Raw genomic sequence first — 13536 nt, 5'->3', positions numbered from 1 at the left:
TTTTCATTATTTTTTTTTATTTACTTATTTTTTTTTAAAATTATTTTCATATTTTATTATTATTATTTATTATTTGTAATGTTATTTTTTTTTTAATTATTATTTTATTATTAATTTATTTTTGTTTCGTCCCCCCCCCTGCTTGCTAGCTGGCCAGGGAGGGGGGCTCCTTCCCTGGTGGTCCAGTGGATGGGCACTGTGTAGGAGGGGGCTGTGGGGGCTGCAGAGATGTTACTTACCTTTCCTGCAGCTCCTGTCAGCTCTCTCCTCCTCCGCCGGTCCGTGCAGCTCTTCTGTCAGCTCACAGTGTAAGTCTCGCGAGAGCCACGGCTCTCGCGAGATTTACACTGGGAGCTGACCGAGGTGCTGAACGGACGGCGCGGAGGAGGAGAGAGCTGACAGGAGCTGCAGGAGAGGTAAGTAACGCTCTCTGCCAGCCCCCACAGCCCCTGTCTGCATTATGGCAATGCAAATTGCCATAATACAGACTATTGACTCGAGTATAAGCCGAGTTGGGGTTTTTCAGCACAAAAAATGTGCTGAAAAACTCGGCTTATACTCGAGTATATACGGTAACTGTGACAAGCATAGACAATTAGTGCACCTACAATGCATTCATGCAGTTTGAATATATGACTATTAATTTTATATGTAAAGATATATCTGAAATGCAAAACATGAACAATATTTTACATGCTTTTTAATTTTAATTTATAAACATTTTAGAGCTCTATAAAGTTGTGATACATTAGCTTGGTATATATTATAATATTATATAATGAATCAAAATCTGAACATGACATGCCATAAACATTTATTTAGTTCTATTGAATTGATCTGTCTCTTTTCTCATTAGATGTACTTTGGAGTTCCTATCAGGACGGAACACTAGAATGAAGCATTTAGGGACAAACATACAGATTACAAGGGACCAACTAGAAGATAGGATTGCAAATATCTCCATTGCCACTGTGTATTTTCCTCGGGCACTGAGTGAAGCTGGAATAAAGGACACCCAGACAGTGAGGAAGGCCAGCATACTGAAGGTGATGAACTTGGCTTCATTGAAGCTGTCAGGAAGTCTCCTGGCCAAGAAGGCCACAATGAAACTGATAGTGGCCAGGAGGCCAAGATACCCCAACATGCACCAGAAAGCAATGGGCGATCCTTCATTACACTCAGCAGTGATAATTCTCGGTTGGGATTCTGTGTTTAGTTCAGGGAATGGAGGAACAAGAGATAACCAAGTGATACACAAGAAGAATTGTAAAAGACAACAAATGCAAATTATAAAATAGGATACCCGAGGCATGGTCCATTTTCTCAGATTGCTTCCTGGTTTGGTGGCCATGAAGGCACAAACCACCATGATAGTTTTGGACAAAATACAAGAAATACATAGTGTGAAAACCATGCCAAACATAATCTGGCGTAGAAGACACATCATTGGTTGAGGGTAACCAACAAAAGCCATAGCACATAGGAAACAAAGTGAAAGGGATACTAGAAGAATGCAGCTTAATGAGTAATTGTTGGCTTTTACAATGGGGGTGGATTTGTGCTTGATAAATAGTCTTAAAATACAAGCAGGAACCAATGAGGAAGTGATGCTCCCAGTCATTATAGCAGTTCCCATTGGGTCTTCATAAGCGAGATACTCTAAGGGTTTTGGAAGGCATTGTGATTTCTGAGGATTTGGCCACTGATCCCATGGACACTTGCTGCAGGCAATAGAATCTGGAATTAGAAATTACAAATACATATTACATCATATTTCAAATGCAATATTGTAAAAGTGGTTATGCTCATAAATACCATTGGCTACTTGAGACAACTTTGCAATTATGTTCTGTACATTTGCGAAAAGTCTAAATGGCCTCAAATTGAATGGGGCAAAACCATATGGCTTCATAGGGGGGCATTCAGATTGCAAAATCCAGACATTGTTGATGGAACTCATCTATGTCTGTTTTTTTTTATTTAGGCCCTGGTGATGCCTGAATTTGTTCTGGATTCCAGCCATGCTAGTCTTCACCGGATGGCTGAAACCTTGGCAGAATGTGGCAAATCTAGGCTCAGAGAATTCATCTCAGAGACTGAATTAAAAAAAAAAAACTAGAATGATTTATTAATAAAATACCTCGGAAGTGCAAGGGTTAATTATGTGGCAGCTAGCTAGAGCATGATAGCCAGCTGCTACATTAAACTAGTAAAACAAACAAGTAAATACAAATCCTATAAAATCCTCCATATGCACCCACCTGCCACTGGTCAGGTGGGAGCATATCTACTAAACATTTAAAAGTAGTGACTGGGTACCTTTTTTTTTTTTTAAAAACATGTTTTACATATTTTTGCCCCTCCTCACTATTACTAGGGTAATCCCTAGCCACTGGTGGGAGGCTTATTATTATTTGAGTGGTGTCAGACAATAGCATTTTCAGTGCTACAACATTATATTTGGGGTTGGGTACAATAGTTTCTCCCCTATTTGTAATTTTTAATATAAGGGCCAGCATGGGTGAGGGATGGGGGATGGGAAACTAGATTGCTTCTTTATTATACTTATTAAGGCCCCTCCACCTGGGTATGGGGGGCAGTGGAGGGGACACGAGAGCCCCCTTACTATACATCATAATAGCAATTGGAACCCCTTGAACACACTTTTAGAGCAGCTTGTGGACTATCTTCATGCCGTCTGTTCTCAGGAAAACTGAAATCTTCACCATGTCTAACATTCCCTTTACCAAAATTTGAGAGTATCATTGAGCATTAAACTCACCTGTCTGATTGAGCATTAAACTCACCTGTCTGATTGGAGATCTCACCTTGTGGACAGGCAACACACTCATAACAGCAGGCTGTTTGTCCTCTTTTAGGTGCTTTACGAAAACCAGGGAGACAGCTCTGACTGCAGACTGAGACAGGAACCTGGGGAGAGAATAGGCATTAGCCGCTACTTGTATTATTATAACTCTACTAGTGACATTTTATTTTAATAATGATTGTCATACAACAAAAACATAGATTATGTATGTTTTTGTGGAGGATATTCATTTTTTTCTGATGACATTAAGATAATAGCAAGGAATAGAAAACTCACTATGACCTTTTCTTATGGTTGTCAATCCTGTACCACAGTCAGACAGCTCTTGGAAAAGTATGGCTGCCTACAAGGAGGTAGTTTAAGGGATACCTCAGGCATTTACACAACTCCAGCCAATTAGTAGCTCCCACTGATTTTTTTTTTATTATATTATCAATGGGGAACTACTGATTGGCTTAGAGCATCATCTGGCTTTTCTAGACAATCAGTAAAGCCACTGCCTGACAGCACTCTGCACTGTAAATAAGATTCAGAAGCCGTATATCGCCTGGGGGACCTAGAGATCAGCGCTGGAGACAACTTTTGGGTTTAAAACATTTAAGACCAGTTAAAACTCCTTAAGGTAAGAGTGCACCCTGGAACCTCCTGGCACAATAACAATTTAATTTAAAATAATTAATTTTCTAAAATTTCTGTTTATTTTTTAAGGCCCAATAAATCATGACAAAAGCGTGTTACCTGTTGGTCTTTAGTTCCCCACACTATGGCACTTGTGTTTATGGTAAAGACTTGTCCAAGAAATGCTGACGTGTCATAACTGCCCACATTGACATGCCTTATGCTACCATTTGGGCCAAGTTGCCAGTTTATAATATCATAAACAGCTGGTGGGTCCCCGTTTCTATCAAAGTAAAGCTCCCTCCCGCTGCTCAGTTTGACCGTCACTTTCTTCATGTAATGCAAGAGCTGAAAGAGAAAACACATGTAGCTTATTAATTAGAGATAGCATGAGTAGCCACAGTGTTTTTTAATCTGAAAATATTAATCTAAGATTTTATAAACTGATCAAATATAAAAAGACAGTGAATTGAGATAAGATCTTTACAACAAAATATGTCAATACACAGTAAACGAAGCAGCTATTGGCCAGGTAGTGGGTTGTGAGATTGTATTTGAGGGTTCACTTTCTGGATTGGTTTGGAAGGAAACGCGATGAATGATAGCATGGTTCTTCACATTTTAAGCTTCAAAATATGAGTTGATGATTCCTGATCAGAATCCTGAGAAGCCTGATTTTCACTTTTGTTTGTGAGTTCAATACCGACTTCATTCTCTCACTATTTATTTTATACAGTATTATGCTATGATTTGTATTTTCTTATTATCCTAGATTTCCCAATATTCTCATATAGAATATTACTACTCTGGTCACTGTATCCAGGTTGTATCTAATATTGTACACTAATTGAAGGTGTTTTCCACTTTTTGTTTCACAATGATTCCTGATCAGTCAGGAATTAAAGGTCTCATGATTTAATATCACTTTATTAATTCTATGAAATATTACTTAAATTACAAAGAGAACGGTGCTTATGCAGAAATCGACGAACCACCTTTTCCGTATATGTTTTATTGAATATTATACAGTCAAATGCATTGAGCCCATTGGAGCATGACAAATAAGCTGAGGATGCTTAGCTGACCCTCTCGGCCAATGAGCTAGCTCTAAACTGCAGGGCTTTGCTCAGACATAGAGCTAATGAAAGCGCTAAGGTAAGCAGTTGAACTTCTCGAAATTGGTTTGAGTACTAACAATGGGTGGCACCAGGAGACTCCTGGTAAGATAACTATTACTACAGTAGTTATTGATGCTTGGAGTATTCCTTTAACACAATGATCCAGAGAAATGTAATCACCACGGCCTATATTTGAAGTTATCTTAATCCTGTACATGGTTGATTCATTGCAATTAATTTATTAGTTACCTATACCACAAAATAATCCGTGCAAATAAATAGAGATAATAAATATGTACCTGCCATGACTTGAAGTTCCAAATGTCTGCACATCTCTCAAGAATAAATGCACCTTCTCTCTTATTGCATTTTTTAAGATCTTCCAGTGCCCTGGCCAAAACATGAGCCGCAGTGTAAATATTGTAGGTGATTCTTAAACTTGAAACATCATTGTAGTTGTTCTGAATGCTTTCTAGTTTTTCTTCTCCAGTACACTGCTTTGTTTGCATACTTGTAGATATGGTGACATTTTTAATGTCTAAATATTTGCATCCAAAAGATTTTTCCCATAGAAGCTTTGCCCAGCTCCTTCCTAATGTCATAGATGGGTGGACGTTGTTGAGGAAATCTTTAAGCCCTGGTATTATTCCATGTGGAATAGCCAAGCCAATAGTGCCAACAAGTAGCCCAGAATATTTCTCCATGTTGATCAGAGTGTATGTGGACCATGCTTCACTGGCAACAAATATTTTTTTCGATACTTTTTTTAACAACATCTCGTCAAAAATAGGAACCAAATTGGCACCACTGCAAAAGACAATCACAACCTTTGCGGTTGAGTCCCTTATCACCTTGACAATTCGAGGAGCATCACGGTCAAGTTGATTATTAAGAATATTCTCAGTGAAAGCCACACACCCACCAGCCTTGACTATTTCTTGAGTGACTGTCTGAATTCCCTGTTGGCCATAGTCATTGTCTACACCTAATATCCCCACCCATGTCCATCCAAAATGCAATACCAGCTGGACAATACCTCTAGACTGGAAGATATCACTGGGGACAGTCCTGAAGAAAGAGGGGAACTTATTGCGGTTGCTTAAAAGAGGACTAGTCGAAAAGTGACTGATCTGTTGGTATATGGAAAATTAAACTGGCATTGAAGGCAAACAATAATATAATACATTATTTGACTTAATACTAATCCGAAACATGTCCTATTTTAACAGAGAAAACATTATTTTACTACATATATACAGGGGCAAATTAAAGAATTCTTCAACATAATTCAGAAGATGCTATGTATTGACATTTTAACAAATGGAAAGTTATAATGAAAAGCATATGTGTATGTATGATGCCGACTTACAATATGACACCCACAAAAATAATAATAAAAAAACAAGGAGAACAAACCAAGTACTTTTGCCTCTTATTCTATCATTTACAATAAAGGAAAACAATTATATTATTTCTAAAGCTCTTTAAACAAAGTCAGTAAAACAAGTGAATACAGTATGAGTACCACTCACCACCACTTTCCTTTCAGACAGATTAATATCTGGAAGTAATTTTTGGAGCAAGAAAATGTAGTTGGCTTAAAATGTTTTAGCTGGACTCCACCAATTGTTTTTACAATAGCAAGAAATGTTCTAAAGACACTCAAAGAATTATATATGTAGGTGATGGAAGTGCACTCAATCCTTCGTCATGGAATTCAGGGTGCTCTAATGGATAAGCCCCAGTACCAAAAAAGGACCAAATATAGAATTGAATATAGAAAGTAATCCAGGCACTCCAGCGAATTCCAAATTAGAGGCAATTTTTTATTGGAACAAGAAACCAAGAAGCAACGTTTTGACTCCTAAGGGCCTTTGTCAAGCCTGAATAGCTTTATATATTTTGAATAGCTTTATATATTTTGCTTTCTTTTTTTACAGGCCCACCCACTAGTCAGTTTAGGCACACCACAACTGACTTTTATCATAATACTAACTCGCCTATATATATTGCAGCACAGTGATTGGTCCATTTTGCTCCTTTTTGGGTTTGATCGCCTTCTTCAGTTCATGAATAGATTTTTAAACATTTTTTTTACAAAATTTTTACCTGTATTTCATATAAAGTACAATATTATAAGTCATGTTTCAGATGACTGATCCAACAGTCCAAATACAGAGGTATCTGTGGCAAAACTAGCCACTTATTTGTATAGGAGACTGAGTGGTTCGTCTATTTAAAGTTACCGAATGGAATATGGGCATGTTGTTTGTCAGTCGAACCAACCACCGAACAGGAAGACCACCCAGAGGAGTTGTGTGCCCCCAATCGAGTATTGTAACACCTTAAAACTTCAAGGTTCTAAATGGTTGGATGGGTAACCGCCATTTGTATAACTGAACACGTGGCGGCAGCCATCTTTGCGCACGAACGCCCAACGGTGTTTGGTCGTCAAGTGCGTGGAACTATATAATCGAACCTCGCGAACACCGCTGAACTTCCATCTTGTTCGTACGTTCGTTCCCTTTCGTCTAGAAAAGCTGCATTCGACGGAATTGAACGAACGAACCTCAGGCACACGACTATCCAGTTCATGAGCACTTCTATTCATTACTTTAGTCGTGAGAACTCCCGAAAGAAGACCGGTCAAAGCATTCAACCGCATGGAACTGTTTTGGGGCTTCGCCTTGTGGCTGACCAATCTAAACTTCACTCAAATGGCGTTCCTGTTTTACCAAATGGATCTGGGCGGTATTTCGTCAGATTGGGCGCTCAGATCCTTGCTATTCGGTGAAGTGTCTTTCGTGGAGTTCTGATTAATATTTTGGGAGTTATGATGTTTTAAATTATTGTTTCATTTTCTGTACTTGTATAATCTAATTCAAGAATTGTCCTTGCGCAATTATCTTCCAAGTGCAGGAAAGGATCATGGGAAATGTGTCTTTGTTCCCTGTCCCCAACAAGGTCCACCAGGGGAAAGCCCCTCAAATGTCATTAAAGAAACCCAATGCATGGGGAATTGTATAATTGTTTATTGTGGCTCAATAAAAAACAGTTGACTCCCAAAGCTGTGTATCGTCCAGTTGTTGGGGAATGGGATGGGAATTGCTGCACTAAGCTTCTCTTGAATTCTGATTAAGTCTACCAGCGGAGATTCACATCTATCCAAGTAACAATATCCACATCTCAGAACTGGATTGGTAAGAGCTAATCTCATCTGAAGAATTTACACGTGAATAGCATACATTATCAAGTTAAATATTTCACAATCTGAAGTGAAAACTATATCATAATAATCTGCTTTCTAAATATGACAAAGCATTTTAAACACCTGTTGATCAGGATTTGAATGCAATTACTAGGGGATTTCCATATGGATAGCTGGCTATAGTGTGACCTTTTTTCTTGGCTCTTACCTGTGGGTATCTGTAGAGTCCCAAGATATGTGCCAGCATAATCGAGTGTGTTGATGCAGACTGGCCAATGACAGCACTTAAAGGGACGTCCCCAGTGCATCGATAATTAGGAATGGCCATACTGTGTCCTGTCAGTACTTGAAAGGTTCCCTGCATGCTCTGCTTCAACATACTGCACGAATCATATGCTTGATATCCAAGGGAGATATTGGTGAGAATATTAGGATTCCTGTTGATTTCCTCTATAGCGAATATCACTGTTTGAAGATACTGATAGCTCTCATAGTGGAAGCTTCAAAGCAAATTAAAATAACAGAGAAAAAGATATAAGTACAGAATACCAAAATATAAAAGAGAGGACTTCTCAGTTGGTGAGGACAGTTGGATAGGACAGAGCTGTAATGGGGAGAAATTATGTTGTGCTGAGATTAGATGCATTGATTGAGATGAGGATAAAGTCAATAACAATAGGAAGATAAGGTTACTGCACAGGATAGAGGTGCCATGACAGTGGATAGAAACAGTGTGTACAGACATGTGAGGTAAGTTGTATTGTGTATGGTCATTGAGCACAGGGATATGAGGTAGGTTACAGTGTGTATGTTCATTGAGTACAGGTATATGAGGTTGGTTACAGGACAGAATAGAGGTGCAATGACAGTGGATATGGTCAGTAAGTACCAGGGTATGATGTAGGTTACACTGTGTATGGTCACTGAGTACAGGGATATGAGGTTGGCTACAGGACAGAATAGAGGTGCAATGACAGTGGATATGGTCAGTAAGTACAAGGGTATGATGTAGGTTACACTGTGTATGGTCACTGAGTACAGTGATATGAGGTAGGTCACAGTGTGTATGGTCAGTGAGTACAGGTATATAAGGTAGGTCACAGTGTGTACGGTCACTGAGTACAGTGATATGAGGTAGGTCACAGTGTGTATGGTCAGTGAGTACAGGTATATTAGGTAGGTCACAGTGTGTACGGTCACTGAGTACAGTGATATGAGGTAGGTCACAGTGTGTATGGTCAGTGAGTACAGGTATATTAGGTAGGTCACAGTGTGTACGGTCACTGAGTACAGTGATATGAGGTAGGTCACAGTGTGTATGGTCAGTGAGTACAGGTATATTAGGTAGGTCACAGTGTGTACGGTCACTGAGTACAGTGATATGAGGTAGGTCACAGTGTGTATGGTCAGTTAGTACAGGTATATTAGGTAGGTCACAGTGTGTACGGTCACTGAGTACAGTGATATGAGGTAGGTCACAGTGTGTATGGTCAGTGAGTACAGGTATATGAGGAAGGTTATAGCACAGGATAGAGGTGCAATGACAGTGGATATGGTCAGTAAGTACAGGAGTATGATATAGGTTACAGGGCAGGATGGAGGAGCAGTGACATTGTATCAGTAGGTTCAGTGATACAAGATAGGGTTCAGTGAAAGTGTTGTGTGCAGTTTGTACATTACAGTGTGATGTGTGTTGACAGTGTATTATTAGAGTGAAGCAGTATGCTTTTATATTTGGACTTCTGGCCTACCTTCTCAATGCTCTCCAGGTCTGACAAGATATTTCCTGATAGAATTTAGAATCTGGACTGCTACGAGTATGTCTGAGATCCCTGGAGGTGTCTGTATATGGCTATAGGCAAAAAAGGACTCGCAGGCACTCCGAATTCAAGCCGCAGGCAGTTTTATTGTAACAGAATGCAACGCAACGTTTCGACCATGAAGGTCTTTTTCAAGTCCTTCTTTTTTGCCTATTAATCTGGATTGCTGGTCCTGCTCTGAAGCACCTGTGGCCATTGGGAATGAGTGCGGTTCCTACCATCTACTTTGCTTAATTGTATATGGCTATAGGGCACATTTACACATTACTCAAGACATTCATTGTAATTGCTGGGGGCAAGGATATATAAAACTTGCAGTGACATCTAGCTTAACACCTACCTTACAAATCAATGGGTAACCAATTGGGTAACTAAAATATTAGATCAAGATGGTGCAGTAGACATTTCTTTCTTATATTTCAGTAAGGCTTTTGACACTGTTGCACATAGAAGGCTTATCAATAAACTACAATCTGTTTGAACTCCAATATTGTTGAATGGGTAAGGCAGTGACTCAGTGAGAGGCAACAGAGGGTTGTAGTCAATGGAGTATATTTGAAGCTTGGTCTTGTCACCAGTGAGGTACCTCAGGGATCTGTACTTGGACCCATTCTCTTTAATATTTTTATTAGTGATATTGCAGAAGGTCGTGATAATAAGGTATATCTTTTTGCAGATGATACTAAGATTTGCATTAGGGTTAATGTTCCAGGAAGGATAAGCCAAATGGCTAATAATTTAGGTAAACAGGAAAATTAGTCAGAGCTGTGGCAACTGACATTTAATGTGGATAAGTGCAAGATAATGCACCTTGGGCATCAAAATCCAAAGGCAGAGTACAGAATATTTTAATACAGTCCTAACGCACATCTGAAGAAAGCGATTTAGGGGTAATTATTTCAGATGACTTAAAGGTAGCCAGGCAATGTAATAGAGCAGCAGGGAATGGGATAGGCATGGGGGATATAATAGAAATATTTAAATAAATAAAGGGAATTAACACAGTTGAGAAGGTAGTGGATGCATGGAATAAACTTCCAGCTTAACTGGTAGAGGTTAAACAGTGAGGACGTTTAAGTATGCGTGGGATAGGCATGAGTCAATCCTAGATTTAAGAGACTAATGCAAGTATTATGAAAATTGGGCAGACTAGATGGGCCGAATGACTCTTATCTGCCGTCACATTTAATGTTTCTATGTAATCGCTAAGAAATCCCACATTTGAAACTATAATTCTTACTAGCATTGCTACTGATATAAAATATGCTTATCTTCTGATACCTTTTGATTTCATTGAAATTTGAACACAGTTTATATGAATGCTTCTGCATAAGAGTGTTTGTATGGATGAGTATATTATCATAAAGAATCTGACTGTATGTATTTGTATTCTTGTGTGTGTGTGTGTGTGTGTGTGTGTGTGTGTGTGTTTATATTGCATACAGTGATTAGTGAAAGATTAAAAAACAACACTAGTCACAACAATCACATACAGGGAGTGCAGAATTATTAGGCAAATGAGTATTTTGACCACATCATCCTCTTTATGCATGTTGTCTTACTCCAAGCTTTATAGGCTCGAAAGCCTACTGCCAATTAAGCATATTAGGTGATGTGCATCTCTGTAATGAGAAGGGGTGTGGTCTAATGACATCAACACCCTATATCAGGTGTGCATAATTATTAGGCAACTTCCTTTCCTTTGGCAAAATGGGTCAAAAGAAGGACTTGACAGGCTCAGAAAAGTCAAAAATAGTGAGATATCTTGCAGAGGGAGGCAGCACTCTTAAAATTGCAAAGCTTCTGAAGCGTGATCATCGAACAATCAAGCGTTTCATTCAAAATAGTCAACAGGGTCGCAAGAAGCGTGTGGAGAAACCAAGGCGCAAAATAACTGCCCATGAACTGAGAAAAGTCAAGCGTGCAGCTGCCAAGATGCCACTTGCCACCAGTTTGGCCATATTTCAGAGCTGCAACATCACTGGAGTGCCCAAAAGCACAAGGTGTGCAATACTCAGAGACATGGCTAAGGTAAGAAAGGCTGAAAGACGACCACCACTGAACAAGACACACAAGCTGAAACGTCAAGACTGGGCCAAAAAATATCTCAAGACTGATTTTTCTAAGGTTTTATGGACTGATGAAATGAGAGTGAGTCTTGATGGGCCAGATGGATGGATTGGTAAAGGGCAGAGAGCTCCAGTCCGATTCAGACGCCAGCAAGGTGGAGGTGGAGTACTGGTTTGGGCTGGTATCATCAAAGATGAGCTTGTGGGGCCTTTTTGGGTTGAGGATGGAGTCAAGCTCAACTCCCAGTCCTACTGCCAGTTTCTGGAAGACACCTTCTTCAAGCAGTGGTACAGGAAGAAGTCTGCATCCTTCAAGAAAAACATGATTTTCATGCAGGACAATGCTCCATCACACGCGTCCAAGTACTCCACAGCGTGGCTGGCAAGAAAGGGTATAAAAGAAGAAAATCTAATGACATGGCCTCCTTGTTCACCTGATCTGAACCCCATTGAGAACCTGTGGTCCATCATCAAATGTGAGATTTACAAGGAGGGAAAACAGTACACCTCTCTGAACAGTGTCTGGGAGGCTGTGGTTGCTGCTGCACGCAATGTTGATGGTGAACAGATCAAAACACTGACAGAATCCATGGATGGCAGGCTTTTGAGTGTCCTTGCAAAGAAAGGTGGCTATATTGGTCACTGATTTGTTTTTGTTATGTTTTTGAATGTCAGAAATGTATATTTGTGAATGTTGAGATGTTATATTGGTTTCACTGGTAAAAATAAATAATTGAAATGGGTATATATTTGTTTTTTGTTAAGTTGCCTAATAATTATGCACAGTAATAGTCACTTGCACACACATATATCCCCCTAAAATAGCTATAACTAAAAACAAACTAAAAACTACTTCCAAAAATATTCAGCTTTGATATTAATGAGTTTTTTGGGTTCATTGAGAACATGGTTGTTGTTCAATAATAAAATTAATCCTCAAAAATACAACTTGCCTAATAATTCTGCACTCCCTGTAATTCCACATTATCCAAACTGCAGCAGAGGGTCCTCACTGTATGTGCTGTTAGAGTCATTGTTTTCAATACTATTGAATATAATTTTAGACAATCCAGAGGGACAGCATCCATATACTATTTACCCCATAACTATAACGGCAGGTTACTAAATACATTGAGCACCCATTTAAAAACATTGATAGAATGTTCAGAGCAGTATGTGGGGTTTGTGTAATTTGCAGTAAAAGGAATCAATACTCGAGCACACAGTGAAATCTGATCTTACCTGAAACATGGGAAACTGGGTGGTGTCTCATTAAAGAATATCGTTTGATACAAGTTATCAAGATGCAGAGGTAATATCACCCCGACCATTATATCTCCAGGCTGTAACATCCCTCCGAGCTCTGTGACGGGCAGTCTGCATTGCTGGTCTTCAGAGTAAAATACAGGAATTAGAAGGAACATGACCAGGTGCCAATTCTTCATATACAGACAGAATCTCATATTTACAAGAGGAAAAAGAAAATCCAAGACTCCGTCAGTTTATATTTTTTGATGTGGTTTACTGCGTTCAAAAAAGACAACGTTTTGGTCAGTGTGATCTTATTCAAGCCATATTAAAAAGAAATGTACACACATTAAAAAAGGTAAATATATGCCATTATATGTTTTTTTACAGAGCTGTACAATGCATGGGATTCCCATTGGCCGAAACAGACCTGGCAATTAATGTAGAGAAATGATCAATAAAGCATGTGTCAGAGTTGGAACATAATTATTATTATTACTGACTTTTATGCTGCAGCTCTGTACTACTGGGGAAAAAGACAATACATTATATACAGAGCAAAACAAAGTGTGGGATGAAATCAAGCCACTGAGGTTCTTTCATACAAAGTACTTTTCTAGATTATTAT

At 39.1% G+C, this 13536-nt stretch overlaps 1 protein-coding gene across 1 annotated transcript; it reads right to left on the bottom strand.

The window, feature by feature from the left end:
- Positions 1 to 814: 814 nt before the first annotated feature.
- On the bottom strand, positions 815 to 13178 carry LOC134601908 (extracellular calcium-sensing receptor-like). Its single transcript, XM_063446413.1, has 6 exons — positions 12903 to 13178; positions 7980 to 8271; positions 4863 to 5693; positions 3566 to 3793; positions 2808 to 2931; positions 815 to 1737 (listed from the first exon to the last, which is right to left on the bottom strand). Exons 1-6 carry the CDS (start codon positions 13082 to 13084, stop codon positions 815 to 817), a joined length of 2580 nt encoding a protein of 859 aa, XP_063302483.1. The 5' UTR covers positions 13085 to 13178.
- Positions 13179 to 13536: the final 358 nt, after the last annotated feature.

The sequence above is a fragment of the Pelobates fuscus genome, chromosome 3, assembly GCF_036172605.1.
Source record: "Pelobates fuscus isolate aPelFus1 chromosome 3, aPelFus1.pri, whole genome shotgun sequence".
Taxonomy (NCBI): domain Eukaryota; kingdom Metazoa; phylum Chordata; class Amphibia; order Anura; family Pelobatidae; genus Pelobates; species Pelobates fuscus.
Note: the sequence above shows the minus strand (reverse complement) of the source record. Positions and strands in the feature narration are given on the sequence as shown.

Coding starts and splice junctions, on each gene's coding strand:
- LOC134601908 (XM_063446413.1), bottom strand. CDS start 13,084: ATGTTCCTTCTAATTCCTGTATTTTACTCTGAAGACCAGCAATGCAGA. Junction 5,694..7,979: donor GACTCTACAGATACCCACAG/GTAAGAGCCAAG, acceptor ATATACCAACAG/ATCAGTCACTTTTCGACTAG. Junction 3,794..4,862: donor GGAACTTCAAGTCATGGCAG/GTACATATTTAT, acceptor TTTCTCTTTCAG/CTCTTGCATTACATGAAGAA.